Genomic DNA, 22,263 nt, shown 5'->3' with positions numbered 1-22,263 from the left:
GTAGCCAGGTGGTGAAGTGGTCAAAGAAGGTGGTTTCTGGCCCTGGGGGGCGTTAAATGGCAGCCAGTTGGAGGTTGGAGGGGGAGTAGATGCGCACAGAGTGCACCTCAAAGGAAGGGAGGGTAACAGAGGGTGGCAGTGGGATTGGGGTGAAGGAGCAGTTATCTGACAGGAGAAAACCAACTCCTCCGCCATGCTTGCTGCTGGGGCGGGGTGTGTGAGAAAGGTGGAAGCTACCGTAAGAGAGTGCAGCAGGGGAGGCTGTGTCAGAAGGGGTGAGCCAGGTTTCGGTGATGGCGAGGAAGGAAAGTTTGGTAGTAACAAAAAGACAGAGCGAGCGTTCCACAGAGCTCCTGTTAGTGGGACAGGGGAAGCGGTGACTGAGCGAATGGGTATAAGGTTAGAGAGGTTACGGAAGTTTGTGATGGAGCGTGGATGGGAGGTAGAAATGACTGTGGGAATGTGGTGAGGAGGACCAGGATTTGGAGAGATATCACCAGCAGTGAGAAGGAGCAGAGATAGTGTTAGCAGGTGGAAGCAGGAGAGGGCATGAGGGGAATGCCTGTGCTTTGAGACAGAGGATTGTATGTTAAGGAACAGTTCTGAGGAGGAGGTGAGATGGATGGGGAGGATTGAAGAGGAGATGAACAGTTCCTTACTTGGTGTGGGGATTGGGGGAGGTAGCAGAAAGTGAAAGATTATAGGGGTAAAAGTGAAAACAAACTGAAACATTGTTTGCAGTGACTGGCCAGTTACCTTCAGTTCCATTCAGGTTCAATTCAGGTTTTAATTCTAATGTAATCCACACTTTTAGGACACACTTGGATCACACTGCAGACTAAAGTCATTGCAGACTTTTGCTATGCAATATATGGAAAACTAAGTGTGTTCAGGAGTGAAGCAGAGAGGAGTTTCTAGGGATCACACTGCAGACTAAAGTCAGTATAGCCGCACTTTACGGGGGAGGCTTTTTTAGACATCCATACAATACCCCACTCTGTGGATATATCCAAAGGACCATGCATAGATCGTCCCCAAATTTTTTCTCACAAAGTATGAGATCTGAATTAGCTAGGTGAGCGGCTAAATACTGGGATGAAAGGTGTAATGTTTCTCCTTGTGGAGTGTGATAAACCAGGCCTGGCATGTCAGAGTAAGGAGACTTATACACCATGCATGCTCCTCTGGAAAATTAACTGTGCAAATCCAACAGATAATCTTATAAGATGCACCCCTTGATTCTGTCTCTGACCCCTCCTGGGACCTAGCATGCTCCCTCAGAGGTGATTTTGTGCCTCTTCTTTTCAGTATCCCTGAGAGGAAAACTCAGACTCTCTTGATGACTCAGGGAATTCTTCACAACCAAGTATCTCTCTAGCAGGACCAATAGGTCATCTGCAGATCTGAGGATCTCCCTGGATAACCCAGCTTTGCACTGGCTTTGGGAGTGAATGGATAAACCGGTCCATCACCACGCTCTCCATCTGTGATTGGGAACAAGTCTCAGGCTGCAGCCATTTTTGGACCAGGTGCAGGAGGTTATACATCTGGGACCGGGGAGGCTTGTATTTATGGTAGCGCCAAAGGTGTGCTCGTTGCACACTGACAGCCAGGGTTACGCCCAAACATGCCAGAATCTCCACCTTTTATAATGCTCTTTAGCATCTTGCAGGGCAAAATAATAATAATATGCCTTTTGTGGTTCCCCAGTAAGATACGGCACCAGGATCTCTGCTCATAGCTTCGGGGACATTTTCTCTTTGTCTGCCACCCTCTCAAATACAGCCAGAAATCCTCTAAATTGTCCTCTAGAGTCATTTTCTGCAAGGCCCCTTGTACTATTTGCCTCACACAGTCTTCTGAATGCTCACAGTATATGCAGTGACTGCACACATGCAACATATATTACATAATCTTGCAAGTTATGGATTGTTACATGTATACATGGTCAGAACCAATAACAGCAAATAAAAGCATCACCAGAACCACCATCAGTACAGAAATACATCACCAGAACCACCATCAGCACAGAAATACGTACATCTGCCAGAAACCCCATCATTACAGAAATACATCACCAGAACCACCATTAGTACATGGATACATTACCAGAACTACCATCAATACAGAACCACATAATCAGAACTACCATAAGTACAGAAATACATCAACAGAACTAGCAACTGTACATGAATATGGCACCAAAACCATCCTTAGTACATGAATACATCAACAAGCTTAGTACAACAATCATTTGTTATATCAGATCAGCCCCTTATACAATTGTATCGCATGAACCTACACCATAACCACCATCAGTGCATGAATACAGAACCACCATTTGTACATGCATACATGCTTTGTGCAGCGATCTATTTTAATGTCAGGTGAGCCCCATATACAATTGTATCGTATGAACCTACAAATCCCAGTATGTCCTTAATAGTGATGAGCGCGTATACTCGTTGCTCGGGTTTTCCCGAGCACACTCTGGTGATCTCCGAGTATTTATGACTGCTCGGAGATTTAGTTTTTGTCACCTCAGCTGAATGATTTACAGCTGCTAGCCAGCCTGAGTACATGTGGGGGCTGCCTGGTTGCTAGGGAATTCCCACGTGTTCAGCCCGTCTACCAGCCATAAATCATTCAGCTGAGGTGACGAAAACTAAATCTCCGAGCACTTACAAATACTCGGAGATCACCCGAGCGTGCTCGGGAAAACCTGAGCAACGAGTACACTCGCTCATCACTAGTCCTTAACAATGATAAGGAGATACTGGGAGTTGCACCAGCCATCATCAGACTGCGGACCATACAAGAACCACAGTACTGATGAGATGTAGTCAGTTTGACAAATTAACATTTACATCCAGGTACATTACAGATAGCATCTTCCCTGATTTGGAGTCTTTTGTTCTCCATCTTGTGCAGATGACATAATGTCTTTCCATGGCTTACCTCTGCAGACTTTTCTCTTCTCTGATCTTCTGCAACACATCCCAACATGGTGCCCTTAAAAATAACAGTATGATTAAAATGCTTCTGAATTAAAAGATACACCCTACACTGTTTTTCGGAATAAATGATTGCCCCTCACTGTGCTCCTTGCAAAAAATATGACTACCACTCTGTCCCTCTTACGGTACATTATGCCCAACCTGCCCTCCATGCTGGGCCCTCTCTTCAGACTCTCCCCTTATATTGTATCCCTATTTTACTGCCCAGTCTCTATACTGTGACCCCTCCTTACATTCCCCTTTGCATTCTATCTTCTCCATACTGTACCCTAACACTGTTCCCCCATGCTTACCCCTCTTTAAGCTACCCCATACACACTACCCAGTCTCTATACTGTTCCCCCTCACACTTTTCTCCCCCATACTATCTCCTCACATATTTATTCCTCATACATTTCTACTCCATATGAAAACACCAGGAGAAAAAGAGTATAAGTCCCATAGAAAATTTTATTAAATACGCCATTAAAAATACCATGAGAATAAAATGAAAATAAATTCCAGAGTCTGCAACAACCGTAACCAGAAAATGGGAGGAAAAAATTACATATATTATGTCCAAATAAGACTCAATCACATGTCCACAAGTATAAATAATGTAATAGAATACTGCCTCAAAAAAGTGCATATAGTGCAAAATAAAGCTAACAGAAATAGCGTGCAAAAAGGGCAGGAAATAATATTAAAAATCACATACATTGGTGGACAGGGTATAGTAATGGCGCTCCCACCGCCCCAATGCACGTTGTGTAACTTCCTCAGGAGGCGTGTGTTGGGGGGAGGTGGGGGCAGGATATATAAAGGTATGGCTGACCAATACAGGCAAAAATGAACACAGGTGATACAATAAAATGCAAAGATATAGCCGCTGATGTGAGATCCGGATGCGGCGCATGTGCAGTGTGGAACCGGCGCCAATATGACGTCTGAGCTTGCGACCCAGTGGAGCACAAACACAGGCGTGTCGTCATGACGACAATGCATGCGCAAGTTCCCAATGCGGTCACTCACCGAGGCATCAGCGGCGGACCCACCGCGCATGTGCGCCACGGATGTCAACAAAGAAAGATGGAACAACTGAAGAGTAGCAGAACAGTGAAAAAATAGTTGCGGACCAATAAGTGAATATGAAAATAATAATATGAATTGAAACAGTAAGTGAGTTGAATATATAAATATATACAAAAAGAAGGGCTCCGAGTTGTGTGATGAAATATAAATAAAGTGGGAATAATAAAAAATGTGATGCTGACAAATGCATTTAAATATGGAAATAATAAAAAATAAAAATAAGAAAAGATAACATTTTCTATGGTACTTATACTCTTTTTCCCCTGTTTTCATATTTACTCATGAGTTTATGTGAATTTTTTTTAATTGAGCTATTCTTTGTTGTTTTCATTTCTACTCTATACTATCCCCTCACGCTCCACCACACTGATCCCTTAAATATTTTCTTCCAATACTGTCTCCTCAAATATTACCCCCACTCTCCCCATACTGTCTCCTCACACATTTATCCACCCCACCGCATACTGTCTCCTCTCACATTCCTCCCCCCACTCCTTATACTGTTTTCTGACACATTTACCCTCCACTCCCTATACTGTCTCCTCACACATTTCTCCTCTCCATACTGTATCCTTAAATTCCTCATTCTCCCTAAACTGTCCCTTCCCAAAATTACCTATGACAATAAAACTTTGGTTTCTTTAACTCCATTAGAACGCTTACCATACTGACGTTCACCCCCATGTGGCGCAAGCGCGTGATATCAGCAGCGTGATCAAATTACTTCATCACAGTGCTGATGTTGCCCTGACCCGGAACTGCCAGCGAGCAGGGGTCAATTGTACTCGCACCTTAAAGACAGGAGTACAGCTGAATTTAGGGATCTAGGTTTTTTCACCTTCTGTGAGCCAACCAGCCCTCTGCCCCTCCTATCTTCCTGTGTACACCCCTGCTTGCATCAGTCAATGTGCTGTCTGCATGCTGTTAGTTTTACATACAGACAGCATATAGAGAGAACACAGACATTTAATAGGTTCATCTGAATGAGCCCATACAGCTATTAGACTTCATATAGACACACTGGTATCAATCAGCTAGAACTTGTGCAGTGAAAGACTTTTGTGCAGTGCTGCTCGGCACATTTTATACCACAAGATGGCGCCTAAGGAGAGAATGGAAGATCAAATGTACATACATGTTAATACTGATGATGTGGATCAAGCAGAAGTAAATTAGTAATGGAATAATGGAGTAGATGATAGAAACTTAGCCCCTGACATTTCACAAGCTTTCATACTAATCAGAAATTCAATATATAAATTCTGTCATGACCTTGACAGCTTATTGTTGCTGTAAGTCACACTGGGAAGATAAAAGAAACAACGGGTATCATATACAACTAACACACACTATACCTACTGGTACAAATATTATTATAAATAATCCCTTATTTCTGGATACAAAGAGGCCATATACGGACGATCCTCCCACTCATGTGTCCACTCTTTTCTTTTTCTTGGCAGTGTAAGTGTAAGGGCTCATTTCCACTGGCGAGAGACAAATCGGTCCAATTAATGGACCGAAAAAACGGAGGAAAATCATGCGAGTGTCATGCGATTTTTTTATCGCAACATCCGTCTGACATCCGTATGACATCCGTATTGCTGTCCGATTTTTACGCACCGGTGTCCTTTGAAAAGCCGGCAAATCAGCGCTGTGTACAGTAAAATCACACTGACAGATTAGAATAGAGAAGATATATACACATAGAATAGGTATATATACATATATATATGTCAGTGAGACACCTATATATGTATATTTATTTTTAATGCAGCGCTAGATAGCATAAAAGCCACTAATTCAATTGCCGGCTTTTTCCTTCTCCTTCACAAACCCAACAGGATATGAGACATGGTTTACACACAGTAAACCATCTCATATCCCGTCTTTTATTACATATTCCTCTTCACTAATGTAACAAGTGTCTGTGTGTCAAATTTGGGGTCTCTAGCTATGAAATTAAAGGGTTAAATTGCAGAAAAAATTGGTGTGGGCTCCCGCGCAATTTTCTCCGCCAGAGTGGTAAAGCCAGTGACTGAGGGCAGATATTAATAGCCAGGAGAGGGTCCATGGTTATTGGCCCCCCCGTGGCTAAAAACATCTGCCCCCAGCCACCCCAGAAAAGGCACATCTGGAAGATGCGCCTATTCTGGCACTTGGCCTCTCTCTTCCCACTCCCGTGTAGCGGTGGGATATGGGGTAATGAAGGGTTAATGCCACCTTGCTATTGGAAGGTGACATTAAGCCAGATTAATAATGGAGAGGCGTCAATTATGTCACCTATCCATTATTAATCCAATTGTTTGAAAGTGTTAAAAAACACACACACACATGATTAAAAAGTATTTTAATGAAATAAACACAGCGGTTGTTTTAATATTTTATTGCTCTCTCAATCCATTTTCAGACCCTCGCTTGGCAAAACAATAAACACACAATATACATACCCTCTCTGATGAACTGTCACGTCCCACGAGGTAATCCATCTGAAGGGGTTAACTAATATTACAGGCATGAGCTGCAATAAACCACTCGCTCGTGCCTGTAATCCCCGGGTGCTGAAAGGAAAGCAGTGATCTATACTTACATTCAGTCGCGGTGATGCGCCCCTGCGGGATGTTCTCATGAACTGCAGCCTGGGAACTTTTTCCCACGCTCCAGGTCATATGAGGACATCCACCAGGGGGCGCATCACCGCGACTGAAGGAAATGTAGGTCAATGACCTACATTTCCTTCATTCGCCGGGGAATTACAAGCACGAGCACAGCTGCTTTTGCAGGGCTCCTGCTTGTAAATTATTTTAACCCCTACAGATGGATTACCTCGTGGGACGTGACGGGTCAGCAGAAGGTATGTATATTGTGTGTTTATTGTTTTGCCAAGCGAGGGTCTGAAAATGGATTGAGAGAGCAATAAAATATTAAAACAACCGCTGTGTTTATTTCATTAAAATACTTTTAAATCATGTGTGTGTGTTTTTTAACACTTTCAAACATTTGGATTAATAATGGATAGGTGACATAATTGACGCCTCTCCATTATTAATCTGGCTTAATGTCACCTTCCAATAGCAAGGTGGCATTAACCCTTCATTACCCCATATCCCACCGCTACAGGGAGTGGGAAGAGAGTGGCCAAGTGCCAGAATAGGCGCATCTTCCAGATGTGCCTTTTCTGGGGTGGCTGGGGGCAGATGTTTTTAGCCACAGGGGGGCCAATAACCATGGACCCTCTCCTGGCTATTAATATCTGCCCTCAGTCACTGGCTTTACCATTCTGGCGGAGAAAATTGCGCGGGAGCCCACGCCAATTTTTTCCGCCATTTAACCCTTTATTTGAGCAGCTACAGCGGCCAAATTTTGCACATACACACTACTAACATTAGTAGTGTGGAATATGCAAAAAAAATGGGGATATGAGATGGTTTACTGTATCAAAACCATGTCTCATATCATGTCGGGTTTGGGAAGGAGAAATGTAAAGCCGGCAATTGAATTAGCGGCTTTTATGCTATCTTGCGCTGCATTAAATATAAATATACATATATAGGTGTCTCACTGACATATATATATGTATATATACCTATTCTATGTGTATATATCTACTCTATTCTAACCTGTCAGTGTGATTTTACTGTACACCGCGCTGAATTACCTGCTTTTCAAAGGACACCGGTGCGTAAAAATCGGACAGAACTCGCATGGTGCAAGTGCTGTGCGATTTTTTGCTCGCACCCATTGACTTGCATTGGCGAGTCTCGTCCGAGACCCGCAGCAAATCGCAGCATGCTGCGATTTTTTTCTCAGTCCGATTTCGGATGAGAAAAAAATCGCAAATGAAAAGACAACTATTGAATAACATTGGTCCGAGTGCAATCCGATTTTTTATCGGATTGCACTCGTCCGTTTTCCTCGCCAGTGGAAATGAGCCCTAAGCTGCTGTATGCCACCCTACAATGGATTAAGGACATTTTATTTATGACTAAAGAGCTCTGCATAAGTGAAAGTCTTCTTAGACAATAATTATTCATTCGATAGTTTTTGCCAAATCCAAGAAAATGTTGCGTTTTAGCAAGTTGATAAATATGACTGGTCACATTGTCTTACTGCAATAACACGTGGAACGCAGGCACATGACTGTGATAGATAGCAACGATCAAATACTGGTATTTGGGATATATTACTGTTGTGGTTTCCAGGCTGTATTTGCTGACATCGTTAGCTGGGTGGTTTCTTCAGATGCCTTTGCTAGATATGGTGCCGTATGCTGAGCGTCTCTGTATGCTATGTAATGGCCTGTACGACTAGTCATTGCGTCATTACATGTTTGAACATGCAATAAAGACTTTAGAAAAACAGGAACTATGCTGTTTTAAGTAGCAATTACCATGATGGTATTTGGGAAATTTGATTGTTATGGTTTCTCGGGTGGTATTTCTGTAGATGCCATAGATACACCTGCATTCTATATCTAGCCCCAGAATGACCTTCCTTTAAAATCTGTCCAGGTCCATCATCCATTACACACATGTATAAATCCTCTTTTTTTTATTCTAGTACCACGCTAATCAGTATAATCCACTGATTACAAATATAGCCTAGAGGAGGACGCAGGGAATCACTCCTGCGTCACAAGCTCGGATCACCGTAGACACTTCTAAATGTTATCCGCCGCTTTAATAGAAATGGATAACATACGTTCACATTCAGAAGGAGAGAAATGCCACAGCCGTAACACGCCTGAGTAATTGTTATTCCTATTTGTTGATATTAACAAAGAGCAGCATATTCAAAAATAGATACTGACTGTGCACACCATGGGCTATATTGTGAGATTGCACTCCTTGGGGGGACCAGCAATAAATTATATTGATGACCGATCATTGGAATTGGTCATCAGTATTAGATTAATGGGGATCTAACATCAGGCATCCTTCAAAAATCAGCTGTTCTCAGTGTTGGCAGTGGCCGGATGATTGGTCCTAGTGTCGGATCCCCATCATTTGATATTGATGTCGTATTCTGAGGATAGCTCATCAATGTAAATGTAGTGAAACAGCCTTTTAAAGAGGACTTGTCACTTGCCGTAAATATGTTTTCTCAACCTGGTATAAATTCTGCTGTTCTACTAAATCTAGCATTGTTTTCTTTTGTTCCAGCACTTCTCCATTCTTTCTATCTCCAGCTCTTCCTTGTATGTAAAGCTAGTCATGTTAGCCAAGTGGGCATAATTCTTAACTCTTCTCAATGAGAGTTTTTATGAGGGCCATGCCCATTTGACTAAAAAGTCTAGATTTATGTACAGAGAAAGGGAGGGCATATCCCAGGAAGAAAGAGATGCACAGGAGCAAAACAAAAACAACACAAGATGAAGGAGAATGGCAACATTTACACCTGGTAACAAATACATATTTGTTGCAAGTGACAGCTACTCTTTAAAGTACAAGTCTAGTGAGAGTGGTCTTCTGATATTAAATTCTCAGAGTGATCTTTCAGAATTTAAAAGGGTGATCCTAAAGAGTCGTCACTTGTGGAGGCAGTGCTGGTCTCTGCGTGCTGGGTATTCTGACAATGCATACTGACAGTGCGCTTGGTTGCCAGCTCCTTAAAGCTGATCTGAGCCAGCGAGAGAGTGCGCTGTCATTATGCATATTGCACAGTGCACATTGCGCAGGAACTAGCCCTGATCCTTAAACGAAGATCACTAATGACGCTTCATTTCATGATGTTTAATTATCCCAGCATGCACTGGAATTCTCAAATGAAGTGACATTAAAAAGAAAGTAGGAAAAAAAATGAAAAGCATTTAGATAGTGCAGTTGGGAAAGGATAGGGAGTTTTTAAATAAAGTACAGTTGTGCTCAAAAGTAAATTTACAGAAACTGGAGGCTTTTTGGCAAGAATGGGCAGCTTTACCATCTGAGAAAATAAAGAACCTCATCCACAACTACCACAAAAGACTTCAAGCTGTCATTGATGTTAGAGGGGGCAATACACGGTATTAAGAAACGGGGTATGTGAACTTTTGATCAGGGTCATTTGGATATTTTGGGCTGTCATTATGATTTCAAAGAGAAAACACAGTAGATTGACAGTAAATGGCTTCACCCAACCACTAACCATGAGTGGAGAAAAAGTTTTGGTGTTATCATTCATAATCTCTGAAAAAAGGCCAAGAAAGCAAAAATTCTGCCGGGGTATGTAAACTTTTGAGCACAACTGTATATTAGAAAATTGTTTAGATTATGGCAAAAATTATATAACGATTTAGGGTGAAAATTAATTTGTATTTCCAATCACCCCTTAAGGCGTTGCAGAATTTTTCGCCACTGCAAACTTAATCTTCTCCCCATATGTAGGACACTTGTCTAAGTTTTTTGGAATGTTGTCTAACATTTCTAGTAACTGAAATAACTTGTTTTAAGAATTCAATGATGGTCTGAGGTAGTTAATCGTTACATATTAGAAGATAATTTTCACTGGATTTTAGTCCCATAAGGCAGCAGATTGCCTGTTGAAGCCAAGGCATTGTGTCTCATTCACCTACAAACTTGTATTGTATACTTCGGTTGCAATATTATGGTGCACATTAATCCTACTGCGTGGCCCCAAAGGCAAATCATGGTTAAAGAAACGGAGATAATTGATGGTTTTCAGGTTTCATAAATAAGCAGTATTAAACCTGGCAGCTAGTTTTACGCCTCCTTAGGTTGACAAGATATGGTCCAACATAGATGGACACTTACTTTAAGCAATATGAAAATTCCGCTTGCAGTTTTCATCATGATATAAAAGTTTACGTACTATATATTTTTGCTTTCCATTGTTTTTCGCTAGCTTATTTTAAATTAGGTCCCGCCATCTGTGCAATTATCTTAGGTTATTATGTTCTAAAATAGCTTTGTTAAAAAAAAAATCTTGGCTGCAAATTACAATAATAAAAAGCAAATACATAATGGTTTTATTACAACAAAATATTTTTATTTTTTTTCGAAGGGGCAGGGAGAAAGGGTGTTGGGGGAATTTGGGAGTTTAGAAGTTTCAAGACAAAGATATCCATCCAGCTGCTTGTAAGCATTATCTCTTGTGCCATGGTACACACTCTTTGAAAGGGTTCTGTATTAATGTTAGTATATGTTACACATTATCAGCACACCAAGTGTTAACAATTTATAATTAATTTGTCCTTGTGAGTCGCCGGGACAAGCCTGCTTCCACAGTAGTCAATAGCACTGGGCTCATCAATGACGCAGATGACAGGGCTGCACTGGCATGACCGCTCCCTGATCGCTAGTTCATTTTGTAGTCACCTACAGCTTCAGCATTTTCACATATTGTAAGTTAATTAGCGGTATTACTTGTTGTACCAATATGCAACTGACCCCCTACTGCCAAGATTGTAGTTAGCACAAATAATAATTATTTAACCATTCAAATGCTGCAGTGAAATACAGATTGCAACACATAAGTACTTTTCCATAGGGAGATGGCTTTCTCTGCAAGGCCATGGGCACTTCCAAAATGCGGTTTTGGGGTGCTGATAGGTTGCTATTGCAAAAAAACCCAAGGTCTTCCGCGTAAGAAAGCATTTTAGGACATAAAAGGAATTTTTTAGCATGATTTAACACCCCAAACTATTTATAAGCACATGCAGCTCTTTCAAAGATAAGTTCTTGGCCAGTAAACGTCTTCCTCTATTCCTGATAAATCAGCATTTGAATTGTTATGCAAATGAGGTTGAAGAAATATGTGCAGATCTGAAGATTCTGTCACTCCAGCTCTATTTCCTGCCTGGCACCGCCCCCTCCTGCCTGAAGTCACACAGTATAGAAGCTATCAGTCAAGTAGGAAGAGGTGGCTCAGAGTGGGGAATAGAGCTGGAGTGACATAGGCTTGAGATCTACAGCCTCATGTGCACATCAATTGAAATTTTGATTACTCTGGAATGGAGGAGCAGACTGGTGATGTAAAGGTGTTGCTCTTGCACAAAATAACCTAAAATAATGATTGTGTATTTGCAGTGTTCTACCAACATGGCAAAACCATAGGGCTAAGTCCCTCCTTATTTTAGAGCCCCCGTTAACTTGCTCCACTATTTTTTTGGTCAAGTCAAAAAAACAATTAGACCCTGTTATATTCCACGGGTTCTGTCCTTGAGGTTTGTCATCTAATGTGTCTGTTTCTTTTATGAGTTCAATTTTCCTGGTCCTATAATAGAGCAGAAAAATGCAACTTTCAGCTCCTTTGAGAAACTATTTCACTTCTCATACAGCTATAATAGGTATCAGGATAACGTAGCTATAGATTCGGGGATAGGGAAATAAGCGGCATATCCGTCCACGATGTGTAAAAGTAAGTTCATGTTTTATTAAAGATTGATTAAAAACATGGAATCCAAAAAGTATATAAAAACCTGGAGTCCAAGCGCCCTTAGTCATAGGTCACACAGGTTTCAACTTCTAACATCAGACGAAGTGGCGTGGTGAGCTCAAAAAATCCTCCCCTCTTTTCAAGATAATGTAGCTATGTACACTTTAAAAACATATATATATATATATATATATACACCTCTAATAAATTTAAAACAACAAATTAACAATCTTAGCAACAAGAGCAGATGTCATGCATAAATTCAACTTTTTTTTAAACAGTTCCTATGCAGTGCTGTGTCTCCAAAGTTACAAACTCCAAACAAACCTTGTGTAGTCTGATCATGAAGTCATGTACATTTTTCCTTTTTCCACCCCCACTTGTTCTTAACATATATATGGTAGAATACACAATTTTAACTCTACTTTATAACTTGCTTTCAATCAAACATAAGTTGGGAAAGCCTTTGGACCAGCAATGATATCTCTAATACCATGCAGGTAAATTGCACCAGCTTCAGATATGCTATACTTAATTTCATATAAATACTTTTCACATATACATTTGTATGAAAAAGTGGTTGCCCCCTTCCTGATTTCCTATTCTTTTGCATGTTTGTCACATGTAAATATTTCTGATCATCAAACAATTTTAAATATTAGACAATTTAAAACAAGTAATCACAAAATGCAGTTTTTAAATGAAGGTCTTTATTATTATTAAAGGGAACCTGTCACCCCCAAAATCGAAGGTGAGCTAAGCCCATCAGCATCAGGGGCTTATCTACAGCATTCTGTAATGCTGTAGATAAGCCCCCGATGTATCCTGAAAGATGAGAAAAAGAGGTTAGATTATACTCACCCAGGGGCAGTCCCGGTCCGGTTCTGGTCCGATGGGCGTCGCGGTCCGGTCCAGGGCCTCCCATCTTCTTACGATGACGTCCTCTTCTTGTTTTCACGCTGCGGCTCTGGCGCAAGCGTACTTTGTCTGCCCTGTTGAGGGCACGGCAAAATACTGCAGTGCGCAGGCGCCGGGCTTCTCTGACTTTTCCTGGCACCTGTGCACTGCAGTACTTTGCTCTGCCCTCAACAGGGCAGACAAAGTATGCCTGTGCCGGAGCCACAGCATGAATGCAAGAAGAGGACGTCATCGTAAAAATATGGGTTTCCGAGCATTAACCACGTTTTTAAAGTCATGCCACAGCATCTCAATTGGTCAATCCAAAGTATTAAATTTGTTTATCTTAGTCCATTCAGAGGTGGACTTGCTGGTATTTTGGATCATTGTTCTGGTACATAAGCCAAGTGCGCTTCAGCTTGAGGTCACAAACAGATGGCCGGACATTCTCCTTCAGGATTTTTTGGCAGAATTCATGGTTCCACTTACCACAGCAAGTCTTCCAGGTCCTCCAGGAGCAAAACAGCTCCAGACCATCACACTACCACCATATTTTACTGTTGGTATGATGTTCTTTTTCTGATGTGCTATATTACTTCTACGCCAGATGTAATGGAACATACATCTTCCAAAATGTTGAACGTTTGTTTCATCAGTCCACAGAGTATTCTCCCAAAAGTTTTGGGGGTCATCAAGTTGTTTTCTGATAAAACTGAGACAAGCCTTTATATTCTAATTGCTGAGCAGTGGTTTTCATCTTGGAACTCTGCTATGCAGGCCATTTTTACCTAGTCTCTCTCTTATGATGGAGTCATGAACACTGACTTTATCTGAGGCAAATGAGGCCTGCAGTTCTTTGGACGTTGTTGTGGGGTCTTTGGTGACATCTTCAATGAGACATCGCTGGGCTTTTGGGGTAATTTTGGCCTACCGGCCATTCCTGGGAAGGTTCACCAAATCACCACTGTTCCGTGTTTGTGCCACTTGTGGATAATGGCTCTCACTGTGGTTCGCTGGAGTCCCAAAGCTTTAAAAATGGCTTTATAATCTTTTCCAGAATAATAGATCTCAATTAATTTATTTCTCATTTGTTCCCCAATTTCTTTGGATCGCGGCATGATGTTTAGGATTTGAGAATCTTTTTGCCTACTTCACTTTGTCAGGCAGATCCTATTCAAGTAATTTCTTGATTGAGAACAGGTGTGGCAGTAATTGGGCCTTCGTGTGGCTAGGGAATTTGAACTCTTTTTCCCAAAGATGTGATAAACCACAGTTAATTTATCTTTTAAGGGAGAGGCAATCACTTATTCACACATGGCCCTGTAGGTTTTGATTTCTCTTTCCCGTAAAAATAAAGACCTTCATTTGAAAACTGCATTTTGTGTTTGCTTGTGTTATCTTTCTCTAATATTTAAACTTGTTTGATGATCTGAAACATTTAAGTGTGACAAACATTCAAAAGAATAGGAAATCAGGAAGGGGAAAACTCTTTTTCTCACAACTGTATATACTTATGTATATACATATATGTATAAATATATGTCTATATATTTTAATCTTTTTTGCCAATGTGTGGAGAACTTTAAGACAAAGCTATGTTGTTTCATTGGAGGATCAAATGGAGAACAAGGGAATGGTGGATACTAATACAGTAATCTGGCTAAGTAGCTTCAGTTTTCTATATATAGAATACAAATCATTTAATCAACTGCACCTTCCGGCCACAGCAGTGAAATAGTTTGTGTGCATGTTGAGTGCTTGGCTAAAGCCTCAAGGCATAGAAAATTATTTCTTGTGAACCCTCTCATTTGTTTGTGTGGAGATAGATATCCTAATTATATTTTAATAAAAAAAAATCTAACTGCTATTGTGCTTAACTAGTAATTTAAAAAATAAGTCGACATCAGCAACATAGGGAATTCTGCACAGACTTCTGCTATGACCTGGGCAGTGTAGACGCCTCCACAGTAAGGAGATTATACTGGAAGTGATTGGCCATGGAATAAATCACTAAGTATAATTCAGTTAGGAATGTGTTTCTGTGCATAGATAATTAAGTTTCTGAGTATGTCTATTAACAAATCGTTCTTATCACTGCGTTGCAAAGAAGGAAGAAACTTATTTACTCTTAATTATTTTTTAATATTTTAATTATAGCATGTGGATGTGAAAGTGGTTAGGTGAAATGCGCAACGACATTACTTTAATCCATCAATGTATTTTGATAATGAGCACAGAGAATGTAATATAATTTTAATAATATTACAAAATTATATATGAGAGATGGGTAAATCGATTTGATGATTATTGAATTTGTGTCAAATTTTTAGTAATTTGCTAATCTTGGCGAATTCAAGCAATTTGCTATACACAAATTGCCTAAAATAATCACAACTTTTTTAAACATTACAGAAGATTGCATCAGCAAGAGTAGGATCACATGACCTCGGTTGGAGTTCTACACAATGACAGCCAATCAGGAGAGTTTTTCATAGCCTGTATAAAAGCAAAAGCAAGAAATGCATCAGCCATTCTGTCTTGAATCTAGATAGTGAGAGGTTGACAAAGCTTACAAGTTAGCTTTAGGATAGCTACAGAAAGTCATAAAACAATTTACATACATTTGATAAACACTCTAGGGAAACAGAGCACGCCAGACCATTGCATAAAACTTTTATGAAAATATATATTAGACAAAGGTAATATGCTCACCTGAGTGATTTGTGTAAGCACAACTTCTGTAAAAGCTCAATAATAGTTGCTGCTGTCCCATGCCTGGGGGATGAACTCCATCAGGATGCGTGAAGGAAAAGACAATTAATCCTTGATCCAATAATATAAAGAAGCATTGTTTATACCGCAGTGTGTTTCCATGCTAGCGTCTTTCTCAAGTGTAAAAATCAACTGTACCATACAGTTGGTTTTTACTCTTGAGAAAGATGCCAGTCCGGCGTGGAAATGCGTTGTGGAATAAAAACCGCTTCTTTATATTATTGGATCAAGTATCTTCATTTCGTTTAGCATGGTTCAAACTGTGAATTGTCCATTCCTGTAATGTACAAATAATGTGTGACGAAACAGAAGCAAAGAAGATTAGTATGTGAGAAAACAAGAGTAGTGTCATACATGTTTTTCACGGTAATTGGATGCTTTGGCGTGCTTTCATTTACAACTAGTTAATTAGTCTAAAATTTTCTGGACATTTCAGTAAATCTGAGGAATTTGAATTGCAAAAGATTCACTCATTTCTAATTTATATTTATGAAATGGATGAACCCAAACACACTTCCATTGTGATGTAATGGGAAGTTGGCCTTGTATTTATTTGTATCTGTCTGTGGTAACTTGACATTTGTTTTTTTCTCCGCAGGTAGTAATGGGAGTCCTACAAGTTGGCTTTGTTTCTGTCTACCTTTCTGATGCACTTCTCAGTGGATTTGCAACTGGTGCCTCTTTTACAATACTTACATCTCAAGTGAAATATCTTTTAGGACTAAGTATACCACGTGCCAATGGAATTGGGTCTTCTATTAACACATGGATTTATATCTTCCAGAATATTTCCAAGACCAACATTTGTGACCTTGTTACTAGCATTGTGTGCCTCTCAGTTTTGGTTCCAGCCAAAGAACTCAATGAGTGCTTCAAATCTAAACTTAAAGCTCCCATTCCTATTGAACTTTTTGTAGTAGTTGGTGCTACTCTTTCTTCTCACTTTGGCCATTTCAAGGAAAAATATGAGTCCAGTATAGCAGGTGAAATTCCTACAGGATTTCTAATGCCAAAGCCACCAGAATGGGGCCTAATTTCCAATATAGCACTAGGAGCATTGTCCATTGCAATTATAGGATTTGCAATCACTGTCTCCCTTTCTGAGATGTTTGCCAAGAAACATGGGTACGAGGTGAAGGCCAATCAGGAAATGTATGCCATTGGATTCTGCAACATTATCCCTTCATTTTTTCATTGCTTTACTACAAGTGCTGCACTTGCGAAAACGCTTGTTAAAGAGTCGACCGGTTGCAGAACTCAAGTCTCAGGATTCATGACTTCACTGGTCATTCTGTTGGTCCTACTGGTTATTGCTCCTCTTTTTTACTCTCTCCAAAAATGTGTTCTTGGAGTTATCACCATAGTGAACTTGAGAGGTGCACTCAGAAAATTTTTAGATCTTCCCAAGATGTGGAAAGTCAATAAAGTTGACACATCTATTTGGATGGTCACCATGATTTCATCAGCATTAATTAGTACAGAACTGGGACTATTGATTGGCATTGTGTTTTCCATGCTGTGCGTCATTGTAAGATCCCAGAATCCAGGGATAACATTGTTAGGTAGAGTGGAGGCCTCAGAAGTATATGAATCTATGACTATATATAAGGACTTGAACCCAACAAAAGGAATTAAGGTATTTCGGTTTGAAGCCTCGCTATACTATGTGAATAAGCAATGCTTCAAATCAGCCTTATATAAGCATGTTGGTGTGGATCCAGTACTGGTAACATCAGCAAAAAAGAAAGCAGCGAAGAAGCAAGAGAAGTTGCAGAAGAAAGAGGGCATCACTGAAATGGGTCTTACCCCGGTGGAAACTGTACAGCGGCTCTACCAGGAGCAATTGTCTGTTCATTCAGTAATCATTGATTGTAGTACCATCCAGTTCATTGATACGGCAGGGTTAAATTCCTTAAAGGAAGTCTTGAAAGATTATGATGACATTGGCATTCGTGTCCTGCTGGCTCAGTGCAACAGTTCTGTGAGGAATTCCCTTAGGAATGGAGACTATTTTAAAAGGGACGAAGGAACTATGGCATTTCACAGCATCCACCAAGCTGTGCAATTTGCACTGTACGAGCAGGAGCAACTGGATTCTTTCAATAATGGGTCAGCAGTGTGAAAGATAGCGGTGAAAGTTACATCATGTTACTATGCCATAGGTACAATAAGTTTATTCTAAAATACATGTGCACTACAGAAACGTGCAATGTGGAATTGCACACAATCTACATTTATTAATTTTTTCATTCATTCATTTATTCATCCTTTATAAAGAGTTTTAGAGATTGCAGTACATTCCCATCCAAGTTGTCTGTTGAGCTAATTGCTAGAAAGATCACTGGAATATCTATGGCCACTTGCAGGAGGTACAGTTACAATATGCTGGGGAAATAGGGACATTCTACACTGTTTGATAGTTTGTGGATATGTTTAGCTGATCACTCAGGGTAAGAAAGTATCAGATTATGTTTCCTATGTAAAATATACTATTTTATTTATAAGTGAAATGGATTGCATAGCTTTCTCTTAATTTTTTTATATGGAGAGAGTATTTTTCTACAGACAAAAATCAGAAATTCCATTTTGAATAATATTTTTTGGGACAATAGGAAGAATGGTGTAATGCTTAAATAAGTAGACGACAAGTCACTTGGTTCTACTAATGTGTACAAATATAGATTGCAAAGATTGAAGTCACAGTGTCTACTTCCGAAGGAAATAGCAATGCAAGTTGCTAGATGGAGAATTATGCACTAGATGGAGCCATTGATACATTTTACAGTGCTCGTTGATTCTCATAGCAGTGGTCTCCAGCCAGTGTGATTGTTAATGTGGGACTTCAATGCTAAACAGTCATTTTTTGACATGGCAGACATGTAGCCTTACCCGTAGGGTGAAAAACACCCTATGAAATGTGTTCGCTATAGTAAAATAGTTATATAGCTGTTTGTCCATACATGAAATTTATATGAAAGTTGTCAGTTGTATTTAATACTTGTTAAACTTTGGCCTTATTTATCAACTCTCAGATACAAAGTGCTCTTATGATTCTCAGCTCAATTCATTTTCTCATTGCAAATGATAATTGCAATTAGTTGCTATGGGAGGCAACTGTGAGATAAAATTCTATCACACTTTCCAATGCTGTAACTGGTAGCTGTACAAACCAAATCAATTATTATAGAATATTAATTCAAATGAGGAATGAGGGCCCTGCTCACAAGAGCTTGCAATCTATAAGGAAATAGGGGAGACACATGTCTTATGCTTCTTTTCCTGTTTCACTGTGAATTAAAAAAAATTATGACATTTTATAAGAGGCAAGGTTTCTCCTTGTGGAGAGTGACATACCAGCTCTGGCTTGTCAAGGTAAGGAGGCTTATTCGCCGTGCAATGCTCCTCTGGGAAATTTAATATGCAAATTGCCTCTTCAGAGAAAAAGAGGACTTGAACTGTATAGCACCACCTATTGGAATTAGCGATCCTTCAAGTCACAATCAACCCTTTAACGAGTCTTGCAATATGACTTAGGATAAGAGCCAAATCAGTATCTCTGAAGAGGCAATTTGCATATTATATTTCCCAGAGGAGCATTGCACGGCGAATAAGCCTCCTTACCTTAACAAGCCAGAGCTGGTATGTCACTCTCCACAAGGAGAAACCTTACCCCTTAGACCTCAGTCCAGAGTCTCTCACCTAGCCAAAGTTCTCATGCTTTGCACTGATGAGGGTCAACAGCCCGAAACACCGTGTTTGCGAATTGAGATACTGATTTAGCTGGTATTCTGTCATATTGCACGACTCGTTAAAGGGTTGATTGTGACTTGTAGGATTATTGCTACTTCCAATAGGTGGCGCTATAGACTTCAAGTCCTCTTTTTCTCTGAAGAGGCAATTTGCATATGACATTTTCTAATAATGAATATCCCCACATCTTGTATATTGAAGCGGGGCAGTGGTGGGAATTTTAAAATATTGGCTCAGTCTTACAATTTGCTACATGCTGATAGTGTGGTAGTTTAGTCTAGAATGCAGTGAACCTTAGCAAGACTGAACCTACACTCTATATACCCCATCAGCATGACATTGTTGGCTAAAGATGTAATGACATTCAGAAAGGATTAGTCCATCCCATATTAAAGACAATGTTAATGGTACCTTCCACCCTTGCACTGGAAAATAGTTGTGCATTTGTCATGTACAGACACCCTGCAAGTTGCCCTCCATGTCCCACTCACTGCCTCATCCACTCAAGCTGGTTACATTGCTCCTGTGTCCAAGATGGTCACTAGTGTGACATGGAAAGTGCATTGGTAAGTCTGAACCACGCTTCCATAGTACAGGAAAGGCAGTGCAGTTATGGCTTAGACTTAGCAATTTGTTCCCAATGCCACTGGCTGGCCATCTTGAACGTGGAAGGACTTGAATGCTGGTCTTTGTGAAAGAGGTAGCTGAAGGCAAATGTAAGGCACAAGGTGGAGTGACTATGCAGTGTCAGGGTGGAGGACTGCTTTAAAAAGTAACTGTACTTTCAACAAACTTTGCATAAATCAATAATAAAAGAGAATATAAGCAACTTTTTAATACATCTGTTCAGATAAATCTTCTTTCTTCCCCATTTATGACACACTTATTCTCCTCCCCAATGTCTCCTGTACTTGTCATCCACTCTGAAAAATCAACTCAGCTCCATCTTGCCAAGGCAGGACTGCCAGATCAGAGATCTGTCATGTTACACTCAATGGGATACTTTATGGAGAAGAGAGGGGAGGAGGAATGAGGTGGAGGAATGAGGAGCAGCGTGAGAAAACAAGCAGTGGGAGACACAGAAAGATGGTGCTGACTTTTCTAACAAATTTTTTATCTCACTTCAGAGCGCTTTATGGCACAAAACAGAGTAGCTAGTCTTCACCCACTAGCTCAGAGTCAATTGCAAATTACGAGAACTTGTGGAGGAGTAAACTGGTGAAAGTCATATAATGGCCAAAAATAGTGTCATTGCTCAAGTCCAAACAGAGGACAGCTTATTCTGAACAGTTATTTGAAAGTATGGTTGTCATTCTACTTAGTGATGCCTGTTTTTAGTAGTATTTTGTGTTATGAAAATAAAATCTGAACTTCTCATGCCTCCCCAACTTTCATTAAATATGTATGACTTATCAAAAATATTACAGTACAGTTTACATAAAAGCTTTATGGAAAGAAAAGTTAAGACAACACACACCTAGCATTGTAATTAATAAATTATAGAAATAGAATATTTAATTTGTATATAAATAAGGCATATGAATATATTAAATTAATTAGGATGCACTATTTTTTAAATTTACATATTTTAAAAGGGTTTCCTCAGAAAAAAAAAACATCACACATTCTCAAGATGAAATGTTTGCTAGATGTGGATTTAATCACTGTCAGTCCCACATCTAGTAGGAAAGTATGAGCCAGCATATCGATAAGGTTGTCAAACAAGTGTCAATACTCCATTAAACTCTACAGGAAAGTGCTCTGCTGTTTCGGTAACTTTTATAGACCTGTAAGGAGACTCAGTGCACATGCTTGCCTGCTGCTCCATATGCTTGTTTTGACTCATGTAAACTTACTTTTTGCTGTTACTTTTTGCTTCAGTTACATAATGTACAGAAAATCAGATACAGTTGTATTGCTATGACAAATTAGAAGGTCAGGTCACTTAGAAGGTCAGTATGTCATTCCAGACTGGATAAAAAATCAAGCACTTTATGTAATAAATGTTAAATGAAATGATTGCTCTCAGCACTACAAATACTTTACAGAATACATACAGTAATTGCTATAGTAAGTGGTGTCTTGTACTTTCACTATTGCCTTTGGAAGGAATAAAAGTCATAATCTTTATAAGATACTTGTGTGTTTCCTTGTGTTTTTTTAATGTGTTTTATGTTTTTATATTGCAATGGTTAACTACATTTTGTGATGCACAATAGCAGTTGATTTCGTTGCCTCAAAGCACCCTTAATTGTAAAAAGCATATCAGCACCCATGTCGATATAGCTTCCTATCACTCTTGCAGTCAGTCATCAACCTGCCACCAGGAATAACGCTGTTAACCTGCAGATATGGGGTTAATCTGCAGGTTAACAGCGTTATG

General features: G+C 39.9%; 1 protein-coding gene across 5 annotated transcripts in view; it reads left to right on the top strand.

Moving 5' to 3' along the window:
• The window catches only part of SLC26A2 (solute carrier family 26 member 2), a 92,232-nt gene extending 70,215 nt beyond the window's left edge, over positions 1-22,017 (top strand). For all 5 annotated transcript variants that reach the window (XM_077265741.1, XM_077265746.1, XM_077265742.1 and 2 more), the window contains exon 3: positions 16,729-22,017. In XM_077265741.1, the coding sequence (XP_077121856.1) occupies positions 16,729-18,252 (1,524 nt within the window). In that variant the 3' untranslated portion in view covers positions 18,253-22,017. The remainder of the gene's footprint in view (positions 1-16,728) is intronic.
• Positions 22,018-22,263: the final 246 nt, after the last annotated feature.

Source organism: Ranitomeya variabilis, chromosome 5 (genome assembly GCF_051348905.1).
Source record: "Ranitomeya variabilis isolate aRanVar5 chromosome 5, aRanVar5.hap1, whole genome shotgun sequence".
NCBI classification, from domain to species: Eukaryota; Metazoa; Chordata; class Amphibia; order Anura; family Dendrobatidae; genus Ranitomeya; species Ranitomeya variabilis.
This window is presented reverse-complemented; position numbering and strand designations above follow the sequence as displayed.